Source organism: Cydia splendana, chromosome 3, assembly GCF_910591565.1.
Source record: "Cydia splendana chromosome 3, ilCydSple1.2, whole genome shotgun sequence".
Classification (NCBI taxonomy): domain Eukaryota; kingdom Metazoa; phylum Arthropoda; class Insecta; order Lepidoptera; family Tortricidae; genus Cydia; species Cydia splendana.
In genome coordinates, this window is record NC_085962.1 from 6,956,211 (window position 1) to 6,969,883 (window position 13,673).

At 37.7% G+C, this 13,673-nt stretch overlaps 1 protein-coding gene across 1 annotated transcript in view; it reads left to right on the top strand.

Moving 5' to 3' along the window:
- Window positions 1-4,083, top strand: part of LOC134806655 (cholecystokinin receptor type A-like) — a 38,273-nt gene extending 34,190 nt beyond the window's left edge. The window contains exons 9-10 of the mRNA XM_063779984.1: window positions 2,034-2,137; window positions 4,049-4,083. Coding sequence (XP_063636054.1) covers window positions 2,034-2,137; window positions 4,049-4,083 — 139 coding nt within the window. The remainder of the gene's footprint in view (window positions 1-2,033; window positions 2,138-4,048) is intronic.
- Window positions 4,084-13,673: the final 9,590 nt, after the last annotated feature.

A 13,673-nucleotide genomic window follows, 5' to 3' on the forward strand; every position in this document is an offset into this window, starting at 1 on the left:
TGTTGGTCAGTATGAGGAGTACAGCCTACAGTTAATTTTTTTGCTCGTATTACAGGCCACACCTGGTTATACTTAAATATAAAATAGCATTCAAGTAAAAACTTTGACTTCATTACAAACACACACATCTCCAGCAACGAAACTCTCGTCGAGTTTTTTTACTCTTGCGGGTGGTTTGTTACATTTATTTGCGAATTTATTTTTACGGCCGGAGGGTCGCAAGTGTCGCAACATTATTTCAGGCAAAAATACGCAAGTAAGTATAACGCGGGTTAGCACTTAGCACTGATTGATTGGCACGTTATTATTTCGCGGATTAGCAAGGTAATATTTTTGTTTTAATTTATACTTATTTTGGCAGGGTCGTCATCAAATAAAATGATTGATCGTGTTATGTTGTTTACAGCAGGGGGAAGGAGTATTTGTACGTGATAGTATAAGAACGTATATTGTCTAAAAACCTGCCTATAATATATAATACAGTGCGACATAAAATAGTAGAAAATAAATGAGGGCGCCACTTTCTTCGTAACTGTCACATTTTTGACGTAAAATCTTAAACTTGGCAACAATTTAGTATTGAAATATTTTGGTTCCATTTTATTTAATTTCTACTATTTTATAACAGTTTACGCGTTAGGTTGCGTTGACATAAGCAATATGCGTTTATGTCACAGTAAACCAAAGCGTAACTGTTAAACACTGAAAGTGGCTAATTGCCATATTAACGCCTGATTCTATTAATTATAATAATAATAATAATAATAATTCAGCCTATATACGTCCCACTGCTGGGCACAGGCCTCCTCTCATGCACGAGAGGGCTTGGGCTATAGTCCCCACGCTAGCCCAATGCGGATTGGGGACTTCACATACACCTTACCTATTAATTATAATTTAGGTAATTGTCATGGATATAGCATCTTGGACACTATGTCACCGACGACTTTAAAAACCAATTAGATATAGAAAGGGAGCGCAGGGCACTGGCAGTCCGATGCAACATGCTAATAATACGGAGGTTTGCATGGTGTAGCCAACAGGTAAAAACAACTTTATTTAAAGCCTATTGTCAAGTTTTCTACACGTGCAGCCTCTGGACTAGTTATACGCAGAAGACCACCAGTTCCTTGCGCGTCCAATACAATATGGTTTCAGGATGTTGTTGGGGCTGCCCCCCCCCCCCCCCACTGATGACTACTATGCCATAACATAATACCCAAAAGAGTGGTCTCGTTGCTCTGCAGTGGGGGCCAGCTCCAACCCCATCCTGTACCGTGGCGGGCCGATGCGGCTCACCTATGTATAATGCGGGCCGCATATCATTATAGGTGGCATTATGCGGCATTTTAAGTGTGTCATAACCGCTACTAGGTGATATTTATAGTTATTTTTATTGATGTCTGTTTTTGTTTGTCGCTTTCTTTTTATTTCACTAACACCTAGTTTTTAGGGTTCCGTACCCAAAGGGTAAAAACAGAACCAGATTCCACTATTCATCTGTCTGTCTGTCATCAGGCTGTAGAGTCTGTGCGGAAAGAGAAGAGTCGTAGAATGTATGGGGCCCAATACATTCCACGACCCTTCTCTTTCCGAACAGACTATCTTATGAACCGTGAGAGGTTGAAATTTGCACAGATGATGTATTTTTATTGCCGCTATAACAGCGCATACTAAAAACTGAATAAAATAAATAAATAAGTGGGGCTCCCATACAACAAACGTGATTTTTTGATAATGGTTTGGGACACTTGACCGGTTTTTTTTATTAATCTTATTTGTTGCTAACCATTATGGGCGATGGCAGATTGACTTTTAAATAAATAAATTGAAAATTGTAATTATTTGATATTTCTAAACCGCTAATTTTCGTTAAACATAGGTACATAAACGTGAAATCCCTTGGCGCTCTATGATTGGCTACGTTTGAAAGCTACATAAAATAGTACTTACTTACTACTTACTCCTCTGGCGCAGCGACCCAAAGTGTGTCTTAAAATAGTAATGGTGGTTAAATATACAGAGTGTTGCAGGAACTGCTTCGACAAGAAGCCGGAGTGCACGCAGCCTACACCCCCACCTTCCAGCCAGGAAATCGCGCCTTGTGTGATCCGGGGCACTCACACTGGACGCTCAGGTACTACATATACCACTGGCTCAGTGACCCAAAGAGGATCTTGGCCTCTGACACAAGAGAGCGCCACTCTGCCCTATTCTGTGCCACTTCACGCCAGTTCGGTATTTTTTTTTGTTAGCGTAGTTTAGTGTCCCACTGCTGGGCAAAGGCCTCCCCTCCTTTCCTCCACTCAATCCTACCGTTTGTACTTTCCCGCCAATCCGGATGAAATGCGTCCAAGTCGTCCCGCCATCTCCTTTTCGGTCTGCCTGAACCCCAGCCTGGGCCATCGATGGTGTTCCGTGGGTCCCACTCGGTAACCATTTCGGCCCACCTTTCAGGGTGCATGCGGCAGACATGTCCAGCCCAGTCCCACTTAAGCTTAGCGGTCTTACCTATAACAAAGAGAATTTAGACTAGAGGAATATCAAAGTAAATTATGTAGTCTACCTACTCGACGATAGGCCAAGGTATGGTGCCATCTTTTCGAGAGATGGCGCCATAACTTTGGCCTACTCTCGACTAGATGGCGATACTTTTTGATATTTAAGAAATTTAACAATTCAGTGAAAAAATAAGGATTAAAGTCAAATGGCATTCTAAAAGTGTTTTGAGTCGAAACCATTTGTGCCGAAAGATCAGTAAATGTACTGACTAGGTACATAATTTACTTTGACAATATTCCTCTATTTCAAATTATCTTTGCCTATAACATTTCATACAGTAACAAAAATAGTGGAGATCCGTTTAAGGGCATATTCGATATCGTGATATGATTAGGAAAAAGTAGAAGAAATTGTTTTTGACACGAAAGAACTAGGACGTTATGGAATGAAGATTCATTTAAGTTTTAATACAACATCCACGGCAAACTGCTATTTTAATAGATTTGTAGTCCTGACTTTAGTGTGTGAATGTCGAGGTACCAAATTGGATTTCGTTAAGCATACATACAGGATTCGACCTCGTACAAGGATTAATTTAATGAGAGGTATCGAGTGCAAGCCTGAAAATATTCAAAAATATTCGCTTTCCTTTCCCTGTTATTATTTTCTCTTTTTTACCGTTATATCGTTTCAATCAGATTTACAAATAATATATTCCCGTTCATTATTTTTATTAACCGACTTCCAATTCCCGAAGGAGGAGGTTATCAATTCGGTTGTATGTTTTTTTTATATTTTTTATCCTCGGATTATTTTCCGAGAATCAAGAACGCATGTACATTGAGTTACCTATACATATGCGTAGAATAAACCAAAACAATATGGCGAAATCATCAAATAAAATGGTGTGTTGGATGATTTTATTATTCAACCGCAATGATAATAGTATTACCTACCATACTTATAATTTTATCTATGAACCTTCCACAACCATTGGGTAACGGAAAGAGAGAAATTAATCGAAAAAGTCGCTACTGGTAAATTTCCAATATAACAGGGTTCCATTAGCCGTTTACAAAGTATAATGCTCTTACGGAAGATGTCGCTAGGTGCCCGTGAGGCGCTTATGAAGGATTGAAATATTCGCTGTCATCGAGTAAGTCCCGGTAGCTCAGTGGGCTGGTTTCCCGGAGTCGCGAGTTCGAGTCAGTTTTTCCAATTTTCCTTTATTTCTAAGGATTGTGGTATCGTTCTAGACGTTTGTGCTTAATAGGTACAAACATGAATTTACATTAGTATTTACATAATCGAAATTGCAGCAATATTGGCTTGTACAGTTGACGTAATTGATGGTGACCGAAGAGCTGGCGGCTACCTCGCACAACGTATCAGCATTGCGATACAGCGAGGAAATGCCGCCAGCATCCTTGGTACAATGCCTCTAGGGCCTATTTAAGATTTAAGCTAGTTATTAATTTCTTTTAGTAATACCACTGTATATATCTTTACAGTTGTTTAGGTAAAACTGCAATTGCATTTGTTACAGACCTGGAAGGGCAGGAGGGGGAGGAATGCGTTTAGCAGCGTCTCGTTGGCCAATTCCTCAAGCGGTTCCCACCCGGCTCTGCCCGCGCCGGCCGTCATATCAAGGCCCATCACTCAGGTGAGATGGAGAGACATTTATATGCCTCCTAAAGCCCAGCCATAGAGATGAAAAATCCAAAATTTGCTATTTAAATTTGAACCTAGTTTAGGAAAAGAGTTGATTTTGCGTTGTTGGAAAATTGAACGAAACAAAGCAGAAGCGACTCTGTTCCAATTGAATAGGATTGAAATTTCATCGAACTGAAGAGGTACTGTAGGTAGGACCTTGGGCCTAAGGAGGATAGGGCTATTGACCGAACGTTGGCGAAGGTCTCCGTTTCAGCTTGGGCAAAAATTCGTATGTGCGGATATTCTCCTCTGCAGGCCGCACTTCTTAACCGATTCTCGGGACTGAGCAGGTTTGGTAGTTAGATATAATTTGTATGTCTTTTCGTTTTTTGTAAAGTAGGGCACTTTATTAGGGCATTTTCATACTTATACGTATTTGAATGTAAATTCTCGATATTCATAACAAAAAAATTGAATTTCGAGGTCGATTTTGATTTAAGGATCCTGACAATTGCTCACACTGGTTGGAGCACTTGAAATGTAATGACTGATCGCGATTGTCGAGGTCAGTGGCCTAGGCGTGGGCGAAGAGGACCCACGGCCTCGCAAAGCCAACCTTTTTATTACCTTGGGAATACAGAATACACATTAAAAAGGACCCCGCAGATGTGGTTTCGCCCACGGCTAGATTAGTTCACGCTACGCCACTGTAGTCCTAGCACGGCGCAACAGTATCTCGCGGCGAGATACCTACCCGTCCCATTTTAATTAATTAGAAAAAGACAGGTAGTCTATATCGCCTACCCGTCCCTCTTTGATTAACATATGTAGTTAGAAAAAGACGGATAGTCTATCTCGCCGCGAGATACGTTCTCGCCAATCATGTGCTAGCCCGTGTCGAGGTCGTGTCAAAACAATAACCGTAACAAATGACTTCACCATCGGCCTCTAGAATTTCTGATTTATGGAGATGGATCATATGACCTGACCCCGACAATTCAAAGCCAATAAAAAATGGTCCGTCCAAAATGTCTGCGTAAACGCGAAAAAGATGTGGGACGCGACAGACGCTTATACGAACTGAGTTATCGGCAACCGCACGGGGCTTCTTTTATTAGAAATAGGTACATATTTATTGGGGAAATAAGCTTTTAACACATTCGGCGCCGAAAACCCGACTATCGGATATTTTATGATTTCGTTCTCAGGCCGGACGACCCGATAGTCGGGATCGTGGTACTACAGCTATATATAACTAGCTATACACCAAGAAATGTAATCGGTGATCAGGAACCAATTTTTCTAATTCAGTCATCGATGGCGATCACTTTTAACTATGGGACCAACCTCGAAATCACAAAAAAATATTTGCCTGTTTCATACATTTGGGCTGGTCCGATGTTGATATTTTCTATGAGAGAGTTAATTTTTTATTCGCGATTTTGGCGTTGGTTTTATAGTTAAATGTGATCGCCATCGATGACTGAATTAGAAAAATTGGTTCCTGATCACCGATTAAATTTCATAGTGTATATGACAGCTAAATATATATGAAAGCTATATATTTTAGTGGCCTGGCGCGGATGTCTTGTATGGCTACGTGGCAATACTTAAATGTGTTAAAACGGTTATAGCTCGAATGCTTCATTTTTGAATTGAGAACCGACACACGTGTGACAGGTGGATTAGCATTAATTGACTAGCACGTTATTGCATCATGGATTGGCCAAGCATAATATTATTGTTGTAATTGATATGGATTTCCACAAATTAACGCCTGCTTCAATAAATTACCTGTTGAATGTGCAGCGGACTTTAGTTGGTACAGTATGATATATCTGGCTAATTATTTTTTAACATTATATAGAAGATATTCAAAGTCACTTGGTATACCTATATTTTGGACTAATGCATTCAGCCATTTTCAATTTAGAGCACTTGACATTTTTGAAAGTTTTCTAATAATTTGTTAAACCAAGTATTGAAAAAGTTACAGTATGTTACGAGTATATATTTGTGATCTACTCACAAAGCCCTTTCATTTGGTACCCCACATGGTATATTTAAAATAAAATAAAATAAAAGGTTTGTACTGCCGACTTTATGACGTCACAGCAACTTCTTCTTCTTCTTCGTCGTTCCCTCATGACTGAGGATCGTGACCAACAACTATGTCCCTCCATTTATCGCGAACAAGATTATATTTGTGTTCAGGGCATTACACTGAATGCATCGATACCATATTCACCCATAACCGAGACGACATGTTGCGCGAAAATCGATTTGTAGAAGACTTTTCGTTCGCTGGCCGGACCTCTACAGTTATTACACCGCTACAAACTGAATAATGAGAAATGACTGACTTTAAGCGTGTGGAGTCTGTGCGGAAAGAGAAGAGTTGTGGAATGTATGAGTACCATACATCCCACAACTCTACTCTTTCCGCACAGAGTCTATTAGATACCTATTTAATAGTTTTTTTTGTTGCCAGGTAATAGAAACAGGAGTAGAAGGCAGCCAGTTCCTGTATCGTATCACCTGGGCCCGAAACGGCCTGGCAAAGAGCACGGGACAGTCACAACCACGCTATGAATGAATTGACCAACCACAGGCTCTCGATCATGAATCGGCCAACCACAAATGGGGCATTCCATGAGTTGTCCCGTACAAACGCATTTTATTTCATATTATACCTGTAATTCTTCAGAAAATTCGCGTTTGTACGGGAAAATCACAGACAATTTCGTATAATGCTCCAATTCTCCAATTAAAATGCGCGCTATCAATGAAACCGCCAATCAGACGCGCGCTGGAAATTGAATCGACCAATCGAAATTAATTAAGTGAGAAAAACTTGGTGCAAATGGTAACTTAAGGTAAGGTCAGTCAAAAAAGCGTACATATCATGTACCTACAGGTCGAACTAGTAATTTAAACGATTTACTTCCTTGTACTCAATAATGTTAGTGACGTTTAATCACAATAATAAGGTGTTTTCAACCCTTTCAACACGGAATCAACTTCCAAATCACGAATAAAATTTGGCTGTCGAGGTAAATATCGATAGGTATCCGATCGGCTGATATTATGTAGGTATGTATGAAACAAACATGCTTTTTTCGCGAATTAGGTGTTGGTCCGTCCAAGTGTAAGATTTGTTTAGTATCTGCCCGATACGAACTTTAAGATACGTCAATTAATAGATCTAGAAACGATATGGATTAGATGTGTCAGTGTCAAAAGTGACGTTCATGTTTGAAAATCTATTAACTGACGTATCTTAACCCTTTATAAGGCAGAGACGATTTGGAAACCACTTAGTTAATAAACATTTACGGAGAAGAACATCCTCTTTTTTATTTAACTATAATGGTATTATATAGCGAGTATATCAGGCTTTCTTTCCTCATTCATACTTTTTCGGTCAGTAATTAATTTTAGTGTAATTAATTAATTTATAGTATGTGGTCAATTTATGCCCTATGCCTGTCAAGGGAAGCAAGCTAACGTCATTGTTTCCATTATACTATTAAAAATATACACGTCGCTGTATCTAATAATTTGAATTATAGCTCTTGCAATTCACGATGGCGAGTGGCGAGACTCTTATTGGTATGATGACAAGGTCTAATTTTGATAAATCCACTCTCCATCGTGAATTGCAATAACTGTACTACGTTGTTTGTAGTGTCAGGAAAGTGTATCATTTGCCACTTAAGATTAATAAAATTATAAAAGGTTACATGCTATATCGATAAGTATTTTAATTAGAACTTTTTGCGGAAGTCTCTTTCTAACTCCTTGATAGAAAGAGACTTCCGCTTGTAAATTATATCGTGAAACGGGCCACAGATTATATTTTTTTCATTGATATTCGTATATTCATCCTACCCACTACAAGATACACAATAATGTTCAATTTACCGTATGTAGTCAATTAAACACCAGTCTGTACAGAGCACGTTATGTTTGTTATGTCAATGTCAATGAATAGGTGTATTGGAAACAGATCATCTGAAAACTCAAGTGCACTAACAGGCTGAGTGCATATATTGACCACATGTTTTTCTTAATGATTTCGTTTTTTTTTGCCGTTGATGTGTTCCCCAGTGCATTACAAACATGGTAGTGTATTTAACTTTCACGTAGCATATCTGTATAACTGGGGCCTTATAAAGGGTTAAAGTTTGAATCGGGCCGTATGACTCTCTCACAAAAAAATTCTAAGCTCAGAAAAGCCTTCATAAACAGTTTGTACATTCACGCATTTTGATTAATTGACGCTAATTGTTTTAGTATTTAAATCGATCTGTATATTATTAAACAAAGTGAACTATTGCTATTGAGACTTTTGGGTATGTGGCAAAAGACAGGGATAGAAGTTTCATATTGGTATACTCGTATATTTATGGGGCGGCAAGCGTGGATGGATGACCAACCCCACCCGCTTATAATATAGAGTAGAGATGGGCCGAATATGGACTTTGCCGAATACGAATATTCGGTTCAGATCATACCGAATACGAATATTCGGCCGAATATTCGGTTAGGCTAAAACTGCCTAAAACGCTGAAAACAAGTTCATACAGGTCCGCGATCTGCACTCCGCAAGTGTTTTTGACCCTTCCCCTCTGGACCGGCCGGGAATGTTTATGAAAATATGAAAAGACACGGAACTGTCTCATGCCTGGCCGCGAAGTGCACCCGTGCCACGGTGCCATCTAGCGGACGCCATTAAAAAATAATTTGTTTATTCGGTAAATATTCGGCAGTTGGAACCGAACTATTCAGCCGAATACGAACATTGAAAAATATGCCGAATATGCCGAAGATGGGCCGGATATTCGGTCCATCTCTAACATTGAGTGTTATTTCAACTCCGTTCAGAGAGATTTACAGTGATATTGATATAGCCCGTTTCCTATTACTGCAAATACTGGGCTAACTGCAATGCTGTACCTACAGCGATACTTTCACGAACGGATTATTACTTAAATGGTAAATTGGTTGTTATGTAGCTGTTTACAAAATCTGTATTATACTTGACAATGAAACGAAATCGTGATCTGATGTAGGCAGTTACTTGTAAATAAAATTATTAAAAAAAATGAATTTTCATTATTGTGTTGAAAAGCTTTAACCCATTATAGGGCTGGGAGAATACGCTTACCTACTTCTTTAGCTTTTATACACGAATAAAAAAATAAAAATTATACTTACTCACTTTTATAAAGGTCCTTAAACACAAAAAAAAACTTACTCATTTATATTATCTCTTCTTCTTAATCGTTATACTCTTTGCAGAGTATTGTGGTCAACTGCTGACATCAGGAACAGATGTTGCTTGCCGTACGATTTCTCGCCATTTTCCGCGGTTGGAGGTCATTCTGGCAAATGCGTTCAGGGGTCTTTCCATGGCAGATTTAATTTGGTCAGTCCATCGCATAGGTGGCCTTTTACGCGGTCTTGTTCCGTTTGCTCTACCCTGATATTATATATAAATGATAAATCCTTACAAATTATTCTCATCTTAATGTTGCTTACGCTCTTAACTCAAATGGCCGGTTTAGTTAGCATTTGTACAAAAAAATACTTTTACAACATTGTGTTATCAAAATACTATAACGTCACAGTATTGAATGAAATTTACACTAGGCGTATAGACCGAGATTTCCACTCAAGTAATTTATCATGTAGTTGCATTATATGTGGGCGGCACGCTTCTACTTTCATCATAATTCAAACTCTGCGAGTAACATGGCTCATCCCATAGCTCGTTGTCACTTGCACCTTGTTGACGTACGGCCCGATTCGAACTTTTCCCGCCGAGTTTGCTGCCGGTCCCATATTGGGATACCCTCCTCCAATTGAAGGGGGAATTAAATCTTCTCGAGGCAGAGGTGTAGGGGTGGAGCCGGTGTAGCTTTATTTGACGTTCATAAGCGCATTGTAATATGCCTACTTAAATAATAAATAAACTATCTTTATCTTTATGATACGGCAGTTAATAAATCTAGAAACGATATGGATTATCTAATCCACACATCTAATCGTCACATTTGACACTGACATATCTATGTCAGTGTCAAATGTGACGTTTCTTCAAACAAAAAACGTCACTTCACACTAACGTATGTAACGTAACGTCACTGACACATCTAATCCATACCGTTTCTAGATCTAATAATTGACGAATCTTAAAGATCGAATCGGGAAGGTAGTGTCGAGTGTACTGCCTTATTAAGGGTTAAATTGAAATGTTAAACTATCCTGTACTTTAAGTGTTATGTATTGTACTTATATTGCAGTTTCTATTTTTGTACACGAATTTATTTAGTTGTAATTAATTATAAAACTTCCCTGAGACTTCGACACTACAAATAACTTAGTATTTACGTTAGTAACCTGTTTAAAACTATTTTAATGTTAGTTGCAAATTATGTTAGATATGAATTAACTGCTATGAAATAAAATTACTATAAAAGCGTTACATACTTACATAAAATTATATACATATGTACCTACACACATGATGTAGAGTCTACTGCAAAACAATTATGGATCTATGCTAAATAACTAGACCTGGCTCCAATTTCACGACGGTGACAGGCGCGACAATTGTAAAACATCACTGTTGCTGACGTCACAGGCATCCATGGGCTACGGTTACCGCTTACCATCGGGCGGGCCGTATTCCTGTTTGCCACCATCATTGTTTTATTTAAAAAAACTTTATTATATCGGAAAAAAACAGATATTTCTCTTGCTAAGTTTATGACAATTGTCACAAGAAACACTACAATTGTCACGAAATTCCGACATATAACTCATTACCTGTCAAGAATTACCTACAATTCTTCTAAATCTTGACAATTGTCAGAAACTATGCAAAAGAAATATCTGTTTTTTTCTGATATAATAAAGTTTTTTAAATAATACAATGATGGTGGCAAACAGGAATACGGCCCGCCCGATGGTAAGTGGTAACCGTAGCCCATGGATGCCTGTGACGTCAGCAACAGTGATTTTACAATTGTCGCACCTGTCACCGTGGTGAAATTGGGGCCTGCTGATCACAACTTAAAAAAAACTAGATTTACTTATTGAAATATGTGTTGTAGTTTAAATATAGTATTCCACAAACATCTGATCTACATAATTCAGTCGACTTCTGATACCGTGTTCAAAAACATAAGAAACGACGTAAGTACCGCGAAGATACGCCCTTGTACTTGTATGCCAGATTTTAAATTCTAACTTTTTTTATCAATAAAGAATTGAATTGAATTGAATACGTTGTACAGTCACCTGCAATAATATGTTACTCTTTCATGGCCGCAAAAATATGTGACACACTCTTATGGCTCTACGAATATGATCGTGTCAGATATTTTTGCGGCCTTCGTTGTGTAACATATTATTGCAGGTGACTGTACCTATCTAAATAATAATTAATTATTGTTGTGGAACCCCTATGATCACGGAAAAATGCCGTACTTTACACTTTTGTTTTCATGCTATCGTGGATTTAAAAAAAATTGGTATAGTTCGAGTTGATTATCTTGTATACGAATTTATTTAGTTGTAGGTAATTTAATTGTTGTTAGGTACGAATTAAATGTAATGAAATAAAACTCTGGATGTCTATTGCAAATAAGTATTAGGTATTTAAGTGAAGTTTTATACATTATGTACAGTCGACTGTAAAAATATTTATACTGATAAATATGCTAATGCTTACACATGCGACTGTATCTGCTAATCACTACTAAAGTAAAAATCTGGATACCTAATTAAAATCCGTGTTGTCAAAATGTCGTTTTACATAATATATGTCTACACTCGACATGTACGAGTACAATCAACTTCTGAAGCAATGTTCAAAAATAACTTTACAACGAGTTTATGTCTTAATATTGGCGCAGGCAAGCAAGAAGCGTTGCTAATAGCGCGCTATATGACGGCACCGCTATACTAGGAAACTAGAGCATAACAGTTTTTTCAAGTTTGTATAACCGTTCAACTTTTATATTTAAGACAAGCTATTTATATGATCTCTTTGAAATAATAAATGTGTTCTATAACTTGCATACCCCGGTTTGACGGGAGCAAATTGTATTGACGCTTAAATAGTGCAACGACAAATAAAATTTACTTTTTAAATCGATATAAAATTATGATTCATCATACCGTTATGTAATTATAAAACTTTATAATCTTGTAAATTATTATGATAATATGCAATTATTATTATAGTGTGTCGAAATTACTCAAGTCAATACCAGATGTTGAATATTTATAGTTGCCATAATCTAATGCAGCGGTCGGCAACCAGCGGCCCGCGAACCTCTCAGTTGCGGCCCGCGAGCCTCCCTGGCTATTTTGTATGTAATATTAACAAACGACAATGTCTGATAAAGTCATAAATATTAACAAAGTGCGGCCCGCGTCAACTTCGGTAACTACTATTTGGCCCTTAGCTGCTAAAAGGTTGCCGACCGCTGATCTAATGTAAGGGCTCTTAGTTTTGTTCAAGGAGTCATATTTGTTGCGATAATTTAGAAATTAACTGTTATCGATATCGATAAGACTTTAGTCAATATTTCATCAATCACTAGCTTATTGAACACTTTTGGCCCCGTCAAACCGGGGTATGCCTATAAGTAGACATAGAGATTTTTCTAGCATGAACGAGGCAACGACGCTAGTGACTTCCTTCCGATTTATAGTATGTATCTTTAGGTATTTAAATAAAAGTAAAAAAACAATTTGTACATTTTCAGGTAGTTATAAAATTTATTGGTTAACCGACCAAATACAAAACCGCATGGACCAGTCACTGAACGACCTGACTTTAACCTACATTATTTGATCATGTAATGTTTTCATCTACCCTCAACACTGGCTTAAGGAGCGATTTGAGGGTAGATTTTGTTTACTTTTATTTAAATACCTATAGATCACTGACTTAATATTAGAAATAGACACACAGAGCGGAACACAAACGTCAACAAAATGTGGGTCAGAATGACATTAGCGGCAAATTTGCATTGATGATAAAAACGCTTACGTAAATTTTGAGTCAAGATAAATGTTTTGTACGGAAAAGAACTTACTGCCGTAAGCATTAAGTGTCAAATTTGTAAACATTACTACCAACACTGTTTAAACTTTAAGTCCGATGGCACTAAACGTAACTTCACCTTTGTATTTACGTCAAACAACGTCAAACGAGAATAATGAACGAATGGAGTCCCTTTGGTACATTTTAATAGGTATTACTGTACAGAAAAACCAAAGTAATAAATTAAACAAATTTAATTTGATCGGGAGTTCAAATAAAATTAATTCATGGTAACAACCCGTGTAAGTTATCATAAAACAAATTTATTTTTAATAACTAAGTATACGTCTTTAAATACTATTTTCCTTGAAATAAATTCAATTTATTAAATAACTGTGTATTTTAGATCTATATAATACTCTTCGCACTTTCGTTCTTTGCAATATAGTGCACG